This window comes from Phaethon aethereus, assembly GCF_964289735.1.
Source record: "Phaethon aethereus genome assembly, chromosome: 16".
NCBI lineage: Eukaryota > Metazoa > Chordata > Aves > Phaethontiformes > Phaethontidae > Phaethon > Phaethon aethereus.
In genome coordinates this window covers 3,302,188-3,320,413 of record NC_138592.1, presented here as the reverse complement: position 1 = coordinate 3,320,413, position 18,226 = coordinate 3,302,188, and the positions used below count along the sequence as shown (strand labels likewise).

At 46.7% G+C, this 18,226-nt stretch overlaps 1 protein-coding gene across 1 annotated transcript in view; it reads left to right on the top strand.

Moving 5' to 3' along the window:
* NTSR1 (neurotensin receptor 1) overlaps positions 1–10,911 on the top strand; it is a gene marked incomplete at both ends in the record, with an annotated part of 57,890 nt that extends 46,979 nt beyond the window's left edge. Inside the window, 2 exons of the mRNA XM_082007355.1 lie at positions 8,213–8,303; positions 10,662–10,911. Of these exons, the coding sequence (XP_081863481.1) occupies positions 8,213–8,303; positions 10,662–10,911 (341 nt within the window). The remainder of the gene's footprint in view (positions 1–8,212; positions 8,304–10,661) is intronic.
* Between the last annotated feature and the right edge of the window lie 7,315 nt (positions 10,912–18,226).

Below are 18,226 nucleotides of genomic sequence, written 5' to 3'. Positions count from 1 at the left end.
TGAATTACAGAGAGCTTGATTTTGTTTTAAGAAATGTTTCAGAACTTGTAAAACTAGTGTTCAGAAGAGAAATTTTTGCAGTTCATGGTGTGCAGAGCTGTTGGATGAGGTCAGAGTGGCAAACACCTTCCTTCCTTCTTCCAGATGTACTCAGATTATGTATTTATTTACATTGAAATAGGAGCTAAAAATGGTCAGGCTAACAGCTTCATCCAAAACACCCACAACATCATTTTCCTCCTCTTTCCTAGCGATTGAGTATTTTCTTGGTTCTGTCTGACTTTGGTGATGTACAAAATAATTAGGGAGATCAGGATCAAAGAACATTTCAGCGCTGCTGCCTGGGAACCAGCTCGTTAGTTGCATGAGATTTCTGATTGTAATTCCCTCTCTTGCTGTCAGCGTTCACCAGGTGTGAGGATCCAAATTCAGAGAGCTTGAGGCGCTGGCAGCTTCCCAGCTCTTTTGTGAGGATGACAGGGCAACGTCTGCACCAGTGCTGCCGCTGAAAGTACCTCCCACCAAGAGACTTCCTGCCCTCCTTCAGCCACCCTCCAATATTCCTTCCACTTCCCCAGTTATAAACCACCTCCATTTTTTGTTATTATTCCTTGGCTGTGTTGTAGTGCTGGGAAGCCGCGTCTCCTGTGTGATGTCATGGCAGGGTGAAGCTTCTCTGATTGCGTAGCGTGGTACCCCAGTCACGTGATCACAGAGTCACCCAATCACAGCATCATTAAGGTTGGAAAAGACCTCTAGGATCATCAAGTCCAACCACCAACCCAACACCCCCAAGCCCACTGAACCATGTCCTGAAGGGCCACGTCTACATGGTTTTTGAACACCTCCAGTGATTGTGACTCCACCACCTCCCTGGGCAGCCTGTTCCAAGGTGGAAAACATCCTAAATAAATCCAGACTTTAGCACTAAGTCTTAAACACATGCACGCACACGTGCACCCTTCAGAATAAGCAGCCTTCAGCAGGCAACACCTCACGTACGCTGCCCAGACCGTTGCACACCGTATCCAGACCCAGAGAGCCAATATAAATCCTCCCCGTTTCAGCCTCACATTTCCAATCAGCTGCTCAAAAATCAGGATATATTGGAGCTTGGCTCAGGCTGAAAGCACCGTTTGACCAACGCGTCTTCTCAAAAGGAGTCAGTTTTGTGACATGGACTAATTGTCCCCATCAATACGCCAGCCTGCAGCCCATTCTCCTCCGAGCAGCCTCCAACACCTCCCGGCTGCCTGTCAGATCGGTTCCCGCCGTGGATGGAAGGAAGGAGTAATTGAACGGCACAGTTGAGCTCTGATAACAACGCTGAGACAAATTGATGGACACCCAGAGGAGGTTTGCGCATCCCCGGCTGGACGCTGGCTAAGCCGATTATAATGTGATTAGTTCCAGGTAGCATTTGCTGCGTTACAGAAGCTGCTTAGTGAAAGCAATTATGAAGCACTTAGAGAGGTTTAACCAATTAAAAGAATATCCTTCAGTCTCCCACAGCTGGCTGGGTGATGCCTCAGCAAGATGCTTTTCAGGAGATGAAGTCGAACCATATATTTTTACTGAATGAAGCATCCACATCGTCTGCCTTTCATTAATTTGTGCGTTAACAATTCCCCTTCTGAACAAATGTTTGGAAGAGTCTATTCACTTCTCCTCACCGACGTTCCAAGTCTGAGCAACCTGTTTCAGGAGGAGAATATTGCTATGAGAGTTAGTGTAACCGTCCCGCGAACAGGAATAACAAATAGCAAATACTTTGCAGCCACAATACACAGAAGAGCACCAGCCTGAACATCTGCTCCTTAAACGGTCGTATTTCATTATTCCTATATTCTAAGGAAAGCAGATTTGTCCATGAATCATTTCTTTTGCGAGAAAGGAACTAAATTCATGTCAGTTTGTACCCCGAATAAAAAGTCTGGGCAACTCCAAGTGGAGTTCAGCAAAACCCCTGTGACGTTAAGGTGAGTGGAAGCTGCGCTTAACGGCTGAAGTGTCACGCTGAAATTCAGGAGGATAAATTAGCTATATAACAGTTGTATATATTTCCCAGAGATGTTCATATGCGTAGGTTTACTTTACAGCCCGCCAAGGGACATAAAGAGAGCAGTGTTGGAGCACTCTGTAAACACCCTCTGAGGAGCAGGAAGGGACCGTGGCTGCACCCCTTGGACAAGGAGACTCTTTTTCCTCCTCTCCCAAGACGTGTCCCTTTGCTGGCACCGCAGCTCAGCCTGGCCAGGCATTTCTACCAGGATTCCGGCTCTCGTGGCTGCGTCTCTGGAGACATCCCTAGGGCTGGTCGCACCCAGCAAGCAGATTTTCCAGGTGTTAAACCCCGTCCGTATGAGTGTTTAAAAAGCTAACCGATGCGTTTTTAAACATCCAGTCCGGCCAAGGCCTTAGTCACTGCAGAAGCATGTAGTAAGTGCAGCCCCAGGGTCCCTCTGGAGAGCAGAAACCGTTCTGGGAGGAACAAAGGACACGTGAAACTCAAAACCCGAGGGGAAAGAAGAAAGGGGCTGCAGAGGATGCCAGTTCAGGTTATACCTGCTCTTACCAAATAGAAAGAGCCCTGAATCTGGTGAGGAGGAGACAGGAGCCCTTATCTATCCCTCAAAGGGGAAATTTTCTTTCGTTCTTCTTCCTTCTCCAAACACCTGGACATCCTGGGGGGGAACGGCACAAATGAAGTTTAAATGGAATCAAGAAAATTCTTTAATTTCCAAAAAAATAATTACCTTTGACGGAAACTGGGGAAGAGGCCCCAGTTTGCACTGGGTCAGCAGTGACATGCTGCTTGTTGGAGCCTGTGCTTGTGCTAGCTTTAACCTTCATTTTCTGCCTTGCTCCTTATGGACGAAACCAATGCCAGTGGATGATTGAATCACCAGCGTGAGCAGGGGCAGGAATTCACATCCATTTTCAAATCTGTCAGCTGAAGCCGTTGAAAATCAGGGCTGGAGGATATAAAATACGCTGGTTTTGCACGCCAAAAAGTTTTTCTATTCGCTCTGCTGTCTCGCCGCCATTAACAAAGAGGTATTTAGGGGATCATGGCTCCTTTCAAGCAAGATAGCATCTTCTACCTCATAATCCAAAAAAGATACGTAAAACCAGACAATCCTCCCCTAGCAGGAAAAAAATGAAGGAAAATTATACAGAAAGACAAAAAGCAGATCTCTGGCTGCTGGGAATGGAAATTAAGGAGTCAAATCTAATGTTTACACTGCTCAGTAACATGTGCAAGAGCACAGGGGGGTTATATCCAGCAAATGCTGCATGTTTTCCGTGGTGTCTAAAGGAGCTGAGGGCTCCCCAGGCCCATTGCTATTCCCAGTTTCTCCTTCTTTGCTCTCCTGAGTACCACTGGTGCATACTGGTGGTCCCCATCCCCTCTGATTTTTATGGAAATCCTTTGTTCCGCAGCCTTGTGACCCAAATACCAGCATAAGCAGTTTTAATTTTACTAGGCTCATACTCACCCTTGAGGCTGCCACAATCCCTTGTTTGGGGCCCGCCGGTATAAATATTGCCTCCGATCTGTCAGGTAGTGCATGGCGTTAATGCAAACAGTGCCTCGAGGTTTAGCGAAGCAGTGCCAGCTACATCTACCCTTGGCTCAGCTTTTACCACCCCTCCTATCAGGCGGCACGGTGAAACTTGCTCCCCTTCGTGAGAGACTCTCTTGTAACGGCATTGACTAAATAAGTATATAAAACCCATGAGCGTTGAGTAGACCAGAAACCAGCATTAATGCAAATCCCCGACACGAGCCCCATAACGCTGTCATATACGTTGCAGCTGGAGCGTGCATTCCTCGGGCAGCGTCGGAGACACGCGGCCGCTGCTGAGCTGAAATGCAGAAATGGCTGAGATGATGTTCAGACGGGTCAGCACATACCCAAACAGCTCCCGACTTTGCTCAAAAATTACAACGCGCTGTCGCCCAGCTGTATGCATTTCAGCTCCCCTTGAAATGCAGAGAAAAAGAATAAATCGGCCAAAATAATCTGAACAAAACGATCAAGGAAGGATGGATCTGAGCTCCTCTGGAGGCCTCACCGGCAGCAGAGGTGGTTAAAAGAGGGAGCAGCATCTCTTTTCTCCCTCTCCTGGAGAGACAGGAGGACAGGACGGAGGGATGGCCACCCCGCAGCCGCCGGGCGGTAACTCAGCAGGACCCTGGAGGGGATGGAGGGGCTAAAGCGAGGAGGAAAACACCATCCGAGTGCTTCGCACCGCGGCAGATCCCTGGGGTCCCGCGTCAGGCGGCCGTGGCAGCGCGTTACCCACCGCCGCCCCGGTGCTCGGCGTTACGCCGAGCCTCGGGTGGCCCCAGAAGAGGGACGGAAGGGCTGAAAATCCCTCCTGAGCGTGGCTCCCATGCCCAGCTGAGCTGGCCACCAAGCCCCCACCAAGGAGTTTTTACATGCGATGAATTGCTCCCTGCTCATGCTAACCCAGCCTGAGTTTTTCGAGATGTTGGCCCTGGAGAAGGGCTGTCTCCCAGCCTCAGCCACAGGATACACACGCGGTAAAATAAAATGCTCAGTGCGATCTAATATAATTTAACTTCCAGGATTGGTTCCACATCTAGTTTAGTCTGAAAATCAAGACGGGCACAGTTTAAATCTTCTTTTGCACAATGAAAAAGACGTCATTCAAAATTTATGTTTTCCTCTGCAGGACTTCCTGCGTGATAGACAAACAAGGGCTCGTCTCTCCCCTGCTTCTCCTTCCTCTCTCCCCTTCTTCCTTGGCATGCAGTTCAAATGGACAGAGAATAGAGCCATGATAAGAGAAAATAGAAAGCCACAGGATGCAATAATTCAGGTTTTAATACACTTTTAAATTGGGAGTTGGATTTAGAAGGGAAATGAAGATGCAGCTCAGTGGAAGGATCATTCCCCAGCATCCCCAGCATGCCAAGGTCGGCTTGCTCTGGTCTCTTCTCTGCTCCCCAGCCCTGGGCTCGTTTGGCACCTCCTTTGCTCAAATGTGGGAAATATCAGAAGTTCATGGAGCAGCTCTGCTCCTACTAAAACCACATTGAATTAATTAGAAGTGAGGGATGGGTCTGGTTTATTTTTAGTTCAAAAAATAGAGGCAGGAAATCTCCAACCTCACAAACACCGTTCCAGTCACCCCCACCACACGTGGGGTCAAACCCTTCCCCAGGCAGGGCTCAGCTCCAGCAGGCTGACCTGCTCCATCTTACTCCATCAAAGCAACCCTCATGTGAAGCCTCAAGATGATGGAGAACAGGTCCTAGGAGCCAGTAACGAGAAAGAATCATTTTGGCAGCCACTTTGTCCATCATTTGTTTTACAACGCATCCTTTTTGATAAGCATGTGCCCGGGGAGGCATGAGACAGAAGCAAAAGGCACCAGGTATCTGACAGAAAAGGGCATTTTGACGCTGCGTTAGATGAAAGTTAACACATTCCCGCGTTTCAAGTTCATCCCTGGGGAGGGGACCCAACAGGGCAGGATTGCCACCCTAAATCTGCTTGATCCCTTGTACGATAAAATTGAAACATACGGATTACGGGTGACAAATACAGGTCAGGGTCTCCTAATCTGCACAGCAGAGGCTGGTGGCACAGAACCGCACCGCATGCTACCCAGCGGGGATGTCAAAATCAGACCATAAGTGTTCCCGATGCACTTAACTATGTGTTTAATAGCGTTTTAATTGCAGAGTGATCGCACGTGATATTACAAAATTACCACAGTTTACTTAATTGACTATTAATTCGCTGAGGTTAAGCAGATATTTCTCTCAATATGTGTTTTTGCTCCTATAGATCCCTGCCTCCATATTATTTGGCACGGCATTGTCTGAGCAACAGAAGCAGAGATCCTTTCCCAGGAGAAAGCCACTTCCATTTAACGTGTTGGTAAATTTAACAGGCAGATGTGTAAGACTTAAAATTGGCTGTAGAAAGAATCCAGATCCTGCTGTTCTTAAAGAGCTGCGTGCAGGGGTAAGCAGCTGGAAAGTGCCAGTGCATGGAGGTTCCTGCAAAAATTATGATCTGCACAAACGATCCCGTGGTGGGAGCCATTTGGGAAGCTGCTTTCACAGCCTGAACATCCAGCTAATCCGGTACAGGCACTGGGAAAGCAGAGGGAGCAGAGCTGTGACGTGGTCTCGCTCCCGCTGGCCCGCGGCTGATGGATGGAGGCACAGAGGCTGGAGAGGCTTCTCCTGTGGCCCCTGGGAGGGATCTCCTGGGGAGTCACGGGTGGATGGCTCCACGCAGGGCAAAACAAAGGTCCATCTGACAGAGAAATTAATTACTGGAGGTGGGCAAAAGCAGGTGCCCAGAATTGTGAAAGAGCAGGGCAGGCATCCAGCACTCCCGCCGAGCTTCCTGGTGGTCCTCCCCACTTCTCCTGTGCCACATGTCATTTCTGGGCTGTGCCCAGCAAAGTCCCAGCAAAGCTCCTCAGGGCAGGATCAGACGCAGGTCAAATTCCTTCACTTGACGGCATCTGAAGAGCTGCAGGCCGTCTAGTGATGGATTACATCTGCGATCACAATGACCATATAGCAGCCAGAAATATTCAGATTGAAATAATGAATTCACTTGGACAAGAGAATAAAAACAGACCCTCCAGCCTTCTTTCCAAAACATGTCCCTTCAGCTGCCTAAAACTTTATTGAATAAATGGCTTTTGCAGCATTCTTGGAAGATGCTCTCATACATCGTGCAGGATGATGCTAAAAGTATATAACTATCTCCATTGTTAGTTATGTGTTTGATAAGAGAGAAGTCTGTGAGCACGGGGCTGGACGCCAGGAATGGTTTCGTTTCTGTACAAGTTCGGCAGTGACCCTGCTAGTGATGACGCCCACAAAGATAGGGCACAGACACTTCCCTCCCCACTCCCCTGCTGAAGCCTCCCCCGTGCCTCTCGGCCGAGTAACGGTGATGGGGAGATGCCACCACAGCCAGACTTGCTCCTCCTGGACCGCGCTTTTCAAGGGAGACACATCTTCTGCATAGCTCCTCCATGAGCTGTGGCATAGTCCCTGCGGGATGACAGCTTCTGGGTTTGGGACATACCCACAGAAATATTTTCAGTCCCAAGGCAGAAGGAAAAGCCGCCTTCACCTCCACCTGCCAAATCGGCATCGCACCGGTGGTGTAAGAGGGCTCTGCTGCTTCCTAGCCCTTCACAGGTCACATAAAGGACAAGAGTGATGTGGCCCTTATTCTCCGTAGAGCAAATTTGGGTTAAAAAATTAACATAATTATTTTATTTAGCCTTTATTTTCTTCTTGGCTTTTATTGTATTATGTTTTAACTGCGATTTCTTTATTTCCTGCAAGGATTCTGCCAGAATCCTGTCGTCTCACAGAGAGGCTGAAATGCATATTACAAAAGGAAACAAATCTTTCCCTCGATTGCCTGATGTATCTACTTTTTAATCAAGATTGACAAGCACACTCTACCAACAGCTCTTTTACCCTTCAGACTTTTTGCATTTTATTTTCCAGCGTTCGATGTCCCTCAGCAGGAACGTGGAAAGGAAAAAAAACCACATCGTCTTTCCCCGCTTACCCTTTAATTAATCGTTTTTATTACGGCAACGTCCAGACCCAAACGCCTTGTAACCGCTGTCTCAGGTATTGCACAAACATAGAACAAGAGGACAAGCCCTGCCACCAGAAAGCAGCTCCCGAGGCCGTTCAGCGATCCCCAGCGCTGTGGGGACGGCGGCCGGGGGCTCCCCGCGACAAACTAATGGGCTCATGGTGTCCCTGGCTCCCTGTCTACCTGGATGAACAACATACACGAACTGTCTCTGCGACTACTTTGGACAAAATACCCCGTGCCACGAGGGCGTGAAACACAAGGACAGATGCAAATACAGTTTCGTTTAAGCCAGTGTCTGAACTAGGCATCGGCAATCCTTTATCTGTATGGTACCGTCTTTTGTTCATGATGCCACTGCCCCCGTGCTTATCGCTGCTTTTTATTATTTCTGCTGTGCTTGTTTTTACAGACATTTGCAGGCTGGGTGTCCCTCAGGGTTACTAACTCTTGGCACAATAGCAATAGAATAACGAAGTGGGGCTTTAGGAAAACAGTTTACGGCGATAAAGACCACACAGGCAGGTCCCTTTCTCACCCCGATGAAGAAGTGCTCATGAAAAGTAATGGGCTTTTTTCATACCTTGCAGGTGCTGTGGTGATTGCCTTCGTGGTCTGTTGGCTCCCTTATCACATCCGGCGCCTCATGTTCTGCTACGTCCCCTCCAGCCACTGGACAGAGTGAGTCACGGCTCGGGCGACGAGCTCGCCCCGTGCCAGGACAGGGTGCGGGGTCAGGCTGGAGCTGGGGCCACCAGCAGACTTGGGGATGGAGGTGGGGATCTGGGAGCGAAGGCGTTCTCCGTGCGAGGGGCTAAAGCCTCAACCTCCTAATTGTTTCGGTTTTTTCTTTCGGATTTCCTACCATGATTGCCAGCCAAATTAAGAGTCCTAGTTTTATCATCAAAATCCCCTGGGTGTGGGTGATGGAAGCATTAGCTTGAACCGAAACGCGTCGCCACCTCGTCCTTCCACAGGCTTGCCCCCGTTAACAACAGCTGTGGATATTCACCTCTGACAGCCCTTGATGCAACACGATGACATTTGGACACGGGTGTTTATACACCTGGAGTGGATTGCTCCCTCTGTGGTGGAGATATCGATCACCAGCCCTAAGATGGAGCAGCTCCTGTCAACACACAATTTAGCTCCTCAACACCACATTTCCTTAGTGATAGGAGAGACTACACAGGTGGGGAAATAACTGCACTGCCTGCTGAGGCTGGGGCAGGTTATTTACTGGGTTTTGCAGGGAGTGGATCAAAATTAAATACTGGTAGTTGCCGCTGATTAGAAAATGTCCAAATTCTCAGAGAATATAGGGATAACTGCACACCTACGCTGAACGCACGTGCGCTGTTCACAGATCTGCAAGGGCACACAAGCAGCTCCGCGCAGCCCTTCTGCCATGGCAGGCCAGGTTCCACAGCAAAGCAGCCACAGAACTGATTATTCATTTTAAATAAGCAGTTAAGCAGTAATGATGTCTGAGGATATACACCCAGGTAGCCTGAGATGCCATGAGGTGTACCCAGTGAAAAATGTGTCTTTTCTCCCATGGTGTTACATCCCTCTTCTCTCTGGGATCGGGTCTGTTACCTGCAATGAACAGGAAAAGAAAAAAAAATCTACAATACCAAAAAGCAGAGCAACTATGAGACATTAAAATTTCATAAAAACCAAGCATAAAATATAGTAATTTATGGTATAGCAGTCTACTGAACGGAATTGTACATCCATCCGTATTAAAAACCAAAACCTATCTTCAATCATGAAAACAGAGCTTTAAGCACACACTGGGACAAACTGTTGTTTCTTGTTTGCTTTCCTATATGGAAAGCACTTAAAGCAGCAATCAATTATATAATGGCTGCATTTGCTTTGAGCAAGAGGGGTAGAGAAGTCTGTCTGCAGTTAGTGTGAATTTATGCATTGTGGCTGCATTTAATTTTTTCTTTCCCTTTTTAAGCCATGAGTGATTTTAGGAAAACATTGCATTTATGGGCATATTTTGAATGGTGAACTATCAGTATGGTAGCAAATCAAGAGCTTGCAGCAGCTTGACATGTTCATTTATAAATGCGTGTCCCTGCCCCTGAAGAAGAGAAATTTTTGCTATATTTATTCTTTACAATTACACAGAGAAACTCTGCTTGTAAGAGCTGGATGGGCCATGCAGTACTTGGCAGTGCTGAAGGGGTGTGGGGGGATCAGTGATGTACTCCAGCACACGCCTATTTATCTTTTGTTAGACAGTGCTCAGACTAACAAAAAGGTCTGCAATTTCCACTGAGATAAATGATCCTGGGGAACATCTTCTCAAAAATGAGTCCCACGTTGTTTATAAATGCTTTACCAGCTCAGAGCTGTTGATCTCAGTTGTCCCAAGGAAAGATAATTTCAAAATAAAAACAATAACTAAGCATTTTCAACAAATTCTAGTTGAAAACATTATATTGTGATGGCCAGGGTATGTTTCAAACACATGCTATCATCAATTTACCCCCAGAATAGAGAATGCTATCCCAGATTACAGACAAATCCCAACCCAGGAACCCATTGAATGAGCTGATGCAGCTCTTGCTGCCAAGAAGAGGAGAGAGCTGCATCTGTTACTGGATCTTGGCTCTTCTGCAGGCTCTGTAGACCAGAACTGCAGCCAGAAAAGTCAAGCTAATGTATATGCATGACTCAGAAATAAATTTCCATCTGGCTTCTCAGTTTTAAGCATGTCTATTTTTGAAGACAAAATGAACACGCAAGGTAAATATCACATCCGGACGAAGGGCATAAATAAGTTTCTAACCGCTAGTGATTGGGGTAGGGCGTTTGTAGAGACATTTGACCTATGCTTGGCCAGTCCCAGTTGAAAATATAGATGTTTTTTTCTGGTGGCTCATGCCCCGTTGGTAAGCTCATGTCCCCAGCTGATAAAGGTTAGCTGAAAAAACAGCTCATGTTTTTCTCACCCTTGTGACTTTGAATTATTTCAGTTGTCTACACTCTACTTAGATTTTTATCTTTCATCTGTTCTTGCAGTTTCCTTTTCAACTTCTACCACTACTTCTACATGCTGACAAACGTCCTCTTCTACGTTAGTTCTGCAATCAACCCCATCCTCTACAACCTGGTGTCTGCAAACTTCCGACAGATCTTCCTCTCTACACTCACACTCCTGTGCCTGCCATGGAGGAAGAAGAAGAAACGACTGGCCTTCACCAGGAAATCCAACAGCATCTCCAGCAACCACACATTTTCCAGCCAAGTCACAAGGGAAACTACATACTGAAGCCAATGGAGGAAGGGAAATGCATTTCATCGTGGAGTCAAAACTTGAGAGAGGCCTCGGTGACTTTCATGCATGGTCTCCAAATTCACGTAACACAAATGTGTTTAGCAAAGTCATTTTTGTTGGAAAAATAGGCTTCATTCTGCCAGTAACTCTGAGGTTATTTTAAAGCATTGGCCTTGCCTCTTGTGAGTAATGTCTACACGTTTTGTAACTTCAGTCTGGCATAAATCCAGATGCGGTGTTAACTGGGAACCCAAAGCATCTTAAACTTAGGCAAAATCATACTGCGTTTCATCCTTTTCTTGATGCAGAGATGCCATGTTCACATCCAAGAGTTTGAGATCAAGTCTCTTGATGGCACCAAGCAGAAAGTCTGATGAGGAGGAAGCAGTTTTGAACAAAAAGGGATGTTTCTGGAGAATGGAAGCGCTCATCCGTGGGATGTTCAATGAACAAGGAGTGAAAACTCAGGGAGCCAGGTGGTTATTTTAGAAATACATCTAAATCATGAGTAATATGACCCAGGTGCTCAAGAGAGCCACTCTGGCTCCTTGAAATTAAATAACAACAGATGATGCCTTACCTAGATCAGGGTGGCTGTGGCCTGGGGGAATGGGGGCCATCTTTCACTTTAGGGCATATATGGTGCCTGGCACAGTGAGCTCCCTCTCTCACTGGTATTGGTACTGCAACACCAATAAATAAAAAAGTCTCTGGCAAAGTCAAGAATGCAGAAACTGTGCCCAGCTGGAGTGCTGAAAACAGAAATGAAAATATGACTTATGCCATACAGCCAAATCCTATTTTTCACCAGGGAGAACAGTTAGCCAGCCTGCATTAAGAGGTGAGAAAACTCCAGGCTCATGAGGGCTCCAGGCTGCTGAGATAACAGCAACCTGCCCCAATTCTGTGGGACCTTCGGATTTTTCCCATTCTTATTCCAGTTTTACTTGTTTCCTCACCATTTTCACATATTGACATCTCATAGGTTATAGCATTTGTAGGCAGAGGGGCCTCTTGTTCTACATTTTCTTTTTTTCCTTTTTGCTACCAGACCTGTTGGCACACTGATCTGCACACACAAATCTTCAGATAGTACAAATGAAGAACATAAGAAGGTCTAAACTGGGGAGTCTAAAACAAATTTATTTTAACAAGCAGAAACAAGACCTGAAAAGTCTCTTCGAAATTTCTCAGCTGGCCAGGATAGGTAGCATGAGGTTTTCTCCCATCTGGTTCCACCTCTAACAGCCTACTATGTGATGCAACAAATTGCTCCAGAGCCTTTAGTAACAGGAGTCACAGGCCTCTGGGACAAGCTAAAGGGCTTTCACCACTGTCACATCACCAGATGGTGACCTGCATGAACCTAGAACCAACCATCCTGTGCAACCCCTGCTGTGATTTTGCTGGTGGTGACCTTGTGTCCCCTCCCACACTGTTAGGAGAGCAGGGCTTGTCTCTTTATGATGACGAACTAGAAGAGTCGCTTGGCTCAATTTAGCTTTCTGGGCTTTGCCCATCCCATGTTGCTCTTCAACTAATGAGCACCCTTGGTACATGACAGAAGTCTCAATGCTGGAGATGTGAATCTGGCCCCAGTGAACAGTCACACAATGATGGAGACCACTTACTGATCCACTGGGTACCGGTGACTTCTCCTGCTACAGATACACTATCATAGAATCATAGAATATCTCAAGTTGGAATGGACCCGTAAGGATCATCAAGTCCAACTCCCTGGACTGATGGTTTAGGTCCTACTGGGCTCAGGACATAGAGAAAACACCTGTGGGGCATTTGCTGTGAGCTGTGAGTAACAGCTGCCTACTTCTGAGGCATTTATAACCCGGCAGTTGTATAGCTAGCTACCGTGGTAGACCTGGCCCCCATCAGCCCTGACTCCAACCACACTTGCCAGAGTGGGAGATTATTTTATTGTATAGTACAGAATCACTCCAAAAGGGCTCCAAATAGAAATCAGTGGGCCTTTAGTTTTTTCTAATTCAGCCAAACTACAGGCTCTGTCCTGTCATGCCTTCTTCTAATTTCTTGCCCTGGTTGTACCAAACACAGGGCAGAGATTATACCCAACAAAGCACTTTGGTTGCTCATGCACAGTTGACTCCTCTTTGGCAAGAAAAGCAGGTAATGGCACAACCGAAAATAAGCAAAAATGAGACTGGTCTCTCTTTGGAAGGAAATCTGTGAGGAACCAGCAAATGTTATCTGTGTGTGTGTTAGAAATGGCTTGGGCAGGTTAAAGAAGGTGCTCTAGAAGACCTGTACATACCACCTCGTGGGAAAGTCCAGGTACGATGAGCAGCGGAGGAGGAGTCTTAATGTCACACACTTAACATTGGCCTTCCAGGCGAGACACTGTTTGAATGTTTCTGGAGAGGACCCAGATTTTTTAACTTCACCTCCAAATAGAGTCAACAGCTGGGAGGTGGTTTCTGAAACCTTCCGCAGAAGCTGTAACTGTGTGTTGCTTTGACTTTCATTAGGATTTCACATCCTGCATGTCTCAGTTGCTTTTGAAATGTTAAACATTATTAGTATACTTCCTCAACACCAACCTGCTGAAATGTGCTTGATTATCTCGGAAAACACTGTACAAAAAGTGTTGTTTCACAGAAGATGCTCAGCTTAGATTTTCATGACTGAGATACACTGGCAGCTTACAGAATATTTGATCATAGCTCAGAGAAAGCAGTAGGTTTATTTTTGGTTTGACGTGAAAATGGGAACAAGCTGGAGTAAAACCAAACTTACCACAAACTTTCCTCAATGTTTGTTGGGCTACTCGAGTCCCGAAGAGCTGACTGTTTGGGGGGATTTATCTGAGCAGTTTGCTGGCTTCTGCAGCTCTGTTCCTGCAGTTTAACATGGGAGCAGACCTCAGCCTATGGCCTTAATCTGAGATCGCATCTCAAAGCTACCTCTTCCACTGGCCAAATCTGACTACCTGAGCTGAGAAGTGGAAGTTACAGCTGATTTCATCCTCTCCCCTCTTCTCCCCTAGTTTTGCTATATTTGACCTAGAGTTTTAGTTCTGTTGAGTTCAAAGAAAAGAGGATCACTTACTGCAAGACCTCACCGTTTTGTGAAGGAAAGCATGATACTATAGACAAGAAAAAGATACAAACTGCCCAGTATATAGCAGAAAATTGTTTCTTCCCATGCCTTTTGACAACGGTTGAAGTACTAACCCAACAAGGGTTAGCTTTAAACCTAATTGAGTATAAGTGGCTTTTGCCTTTAGACAAAATGCATATTCCCATCCTTTGTATTCCTGTCTTGCCTGAACTCTCCGCTGGGGCAGAGGGATGCGCGTTGGCGCGGCTTGCTGTTAATCTATGCAAATTTCCCATAAGTGTTTTCGAACTGTTTGTTTCCACTAAAAAAAAAAATCTGTTGAACCCACAGATATGAAGAGCTGCCAGATGGATTCTGAGAAATTCCCATCTGAAGAGAGTCTATCAAGTGACCTCTTCAAATATTATTTTGAGGTTTCATTTCTCTTCACAGTGTTCTTGTTAGGGCCATCCATTCGGCTGTGTGTGAAATCAGATTTCCAAAGTCATTACGCTATTCGGAAATTTCCCCCAGACAGGACTTTCTCACCAAAGGCCCCGTACACATCAGTGTTTGAACGCTCTGCTGAGCTTGTCTTTTTTGTAAAGCACATGAGACCTGTGCCCGTAAAGGAGAAAACTAAATGGAAAAGTCAGTGAGGAGGGTTAGCAGGACACGTGCTGTAAACATGACGGTTGCATTTATAGCATCGAACGTTCAGCGAAACGCAGACCCAAGGCGTGCTGTTGCTGCAGACAGCTCGCGTTGCAGGTTTGAACCCATCGCCTGTGCGGCTGCCATCGCTACCTGCCCCCGGGGGGGACAGACGTCCACGGGGCACGAGAGCACCAGCCCGGTATCCTCCTGGTTGTGTGGTTTGGTAGCTCTTTAAACAAAGCTGTATCTGCTAGAGCTCTGTCTGGTTCTTAACATTACAGCTCAACAGTTCTTCTGTTTTCAGTCTGGATTCGCTTAGTAGGAAAACAGAAATTGCTACTCCAAAATTTCATGGCGCTGTGTCCTGGCTTTGTGATCAAGAGTCCTTCCCCAGCCGTGCCACCTGATAGTCCTTGCACATATTGTATTTATGGCAAATACTTTTTGAAGTGCACCTTTTCTTTTTCTGAAATACAAAACGTTGATGTGCTTTATTTTCTGTGGCCTGTTGCGCAATGGGGGAAAAAATGAATGTTAAAAGTGTGTCAGTATCTCCTTTGTAATATTTTCTGTGACAAAGGGAAGGAAGAGGGTGTGAAATCCTTTTGTGTAGCAATGGAAAACACTCTTTCAGTGTAACTTGCTATTATTGATATTGTATTTACTGATCAAACTGTAATGAAATGGTTACTTCCTGATATAGCCTTTGTACTGTATTTTATTTTTTATTTTATTTTGTCATTTATTGATCCTAAGAAATAAATATCAAAATTTAAGGCTTGGGCTAGTTATGCTTGAAACGGCAGCTGCGGCTTTCTCATACAGCCTGCCTACCAGCACAGGCTACCTGGCTGTGGTCTAAAGCGGTGAAATCCCATCGACCTTGAACTGACCTTTGCACCTCCCCTGCAGAAGGGCCCCCAGTGCTCCTCTCCCACAGCCTGCAAGCACCGGCTATTCGGCACAGCACCCAAACGCCGGCCGAGGGAGGCTCCCCAGTGAAGTTCGCCCTGAGAAATCCCTCCCGAGACCTGGCAAAGCCAAAGAGGGTCCGCGCCGGTTCGCAGTCCCGCTGCGCTGCTGGGAGCGGCGATGGAGAGCGTCCAGCTCCCTTTGGTTGAGCCCCCGGGCTTCGGACGCGGGGCAGGCACAAGCCTGAGGGATGGGAGTGGAGATCTTCCCGGCTTCGGGAGCGACCTGCGCTGTGCCGAGGGCAGCCACCGCGCCGAGGTCCACGCGGCGCTGCGGGAGTCTGGCTGTTTTCTGAGCTCCTGACTTGCTTGGCTTCCCTCCTTGCCTTCCCCCGTCGCAGGGCGAATGTTCAAGAGATTGTACCTTGGCCATTACTTCTGCAGCAGCCCTGCCCAGACCTCGGAGCAGATCAGGGCTTTATTGCACTAGGAGCTGTAGGCACACAGCAAAGGAGACAGCCCTCACCCCGGAGAACGTGTTGCTGAAAAACAAAGCAGGTTTACTGCACTTTAACAGTGAGACTTCCCTTCCTACCTTCCCCTCTCTTGCATGACCCATTTCCTCCCTGGCATCCATTTTTCTAAAACACATTAATTTTGTGGGAACAGAATACTTGGGTATCACCCACTATATTAAAATGCCTTTATGCTTAATGAGCAAAAATCAGTCACCTCCATTCTCCCTGCAGCTCCTGGTTGTCATTTAAGTTCTGTTGTGAAATAGCTCAGCTGAGCACCAGGAAAATCCACAAAACCTTCATAGTTTTTAGCCACTCAGCCCTATTGTTTGATTTCTGGCAGAGGGAAAGGTTGTTTGGAAAGCAGGAACAAAATAAAATTTAAATATTTGGAATCATTCATGTCTGGAAAATTCATCTTCTAAAACATAGCTGAAATGCACTGCCTCTCTGAAAGCATTTTGGTGTGCTTCCAGATGAGAAAGGCAGGAGCCTCTATTGTCCGTACACCATCAATTATTAAAGAATCAAATAATTTATTTTATGGATTGTTTTCTTTGGTATTCAGCCCTGCTCTGTTAAAAGGTGTATTTTCACTCCGCTGCCTAAGGAGCTGCAGTTAGTGTCTTCAGCCCTGAAAATCAGCAACACGCAGCAACGTCCTTGTTTGCTGGCTGCAGGAGGTTTCCGTGCGGGGCACAACGCTCCCAGGGAGCCTCCATTGCTCACGCAGAAATCCAGACCACCTTCAAGCTGGGGTGAGAAACGTTGCCCTCTGCTCGTGACTTCTCCAGCTCAGGGCTGACTCCTTGAAAAAGCAAAACTCCCGGGAAGCAGAGCTCCTCGCTCCACCCACGCAACCCTCCCACCCCATGTCACGCAATCGGGCGTCACGTCATGCCCCACTGACACGAAGGAAAACAGAAGGCTGTGGAGAGTCAATGAATTTTGTTTTTTTCTTTTATAAAGGCACAAGGACTGTGCCTCAAGCAAAGAAGAATGCTTTCAATTCGGCCCATATTTCTCAGTTCAATTATGAAAGTAATTTCCGTAGTTCACAAGAGGAAAATTTCAGGCACCTTTTGAAAGTAATGTTACATTTTAGTAAATGGCTTCATAAAACTTAATAAACATCCATCCAGAAGTTAATTTATTTAAAATGTCTTTAAATCCTCCTCTGCCTTATTGAATTTGTTTGAACTGTAGATGAGGTTGGAGTCTATTCGCGAGGGTATTTAAGCAATAAGGCGCATCCTGGTTATTATTACAGGTCTCCTGCGGGCTGTGAAGTATGAAGCAGAGCGTGAAGCGACTTCGGGCACTCAAGTGCAAAACCCCTCCAGAAGTACGTGAGCACAGACGCAGCCCCGAGCGCTGCAGGGTGGCCAAACCAGAGCGCTGGGGTTGTTTCCTGGGTGAAAAAACCACGCGGGGCAAGCGCAGCCCAGCCAGCCCAGCCCTGGGTTCGCTCAGCCAAAATGCCAGGGGAAAGGATGGTGATGGAAGGTTTAGGACAGGTCAAACAGAGCCCACCGCAGCTACCAGAGGAGGAGAAAACACAATTGTTGCGTTCCTGAAAACAGACTTACTGAAAGCAAAATAAGTGGGAGGAGTCAAAAAAAACTTAAATGAAGCTTAAGCATATCAGAGGCGGACAGAATATCATCATAGGTGCGAATACAACAGCCACACACTTACCCATGCGCACGCTCACTGTAAATTTTTGGTCTTTCCAGTAGGGACCTCTTCCTCTTGCTTGAAAGTACTGGCGGGCTTGGCTAGTTTGGATCACCAGTGACGTGACATTTAATTACACATGGCTGTTTCTCTGTGAAGTGCTGAAGAAATGGGAAGCATATCCTTCACCCTTTTAATGCAAAAATGTAAAACCCTCCTGCAAAGCAGAAACGGTCCACGCTGCTTTTGCACAGCTGCTACTCTGCTGTGCACTGCTGAGACGTCTCAGGTTTGTTGTAAACTGAAGTTACACAAAGGAACAATTGTGAACACATAGCCTGGAAGATCTGCTTCAAGACCTGCAAAGGTACAGAAAGAACAAAGAAATCTCTTGTGAGTAACATTAGTATCTTGGATGGACCATTTCTTTCTCCCTCATCTTGGTGAAACGCAGCGTGAAGATGAAAGGAC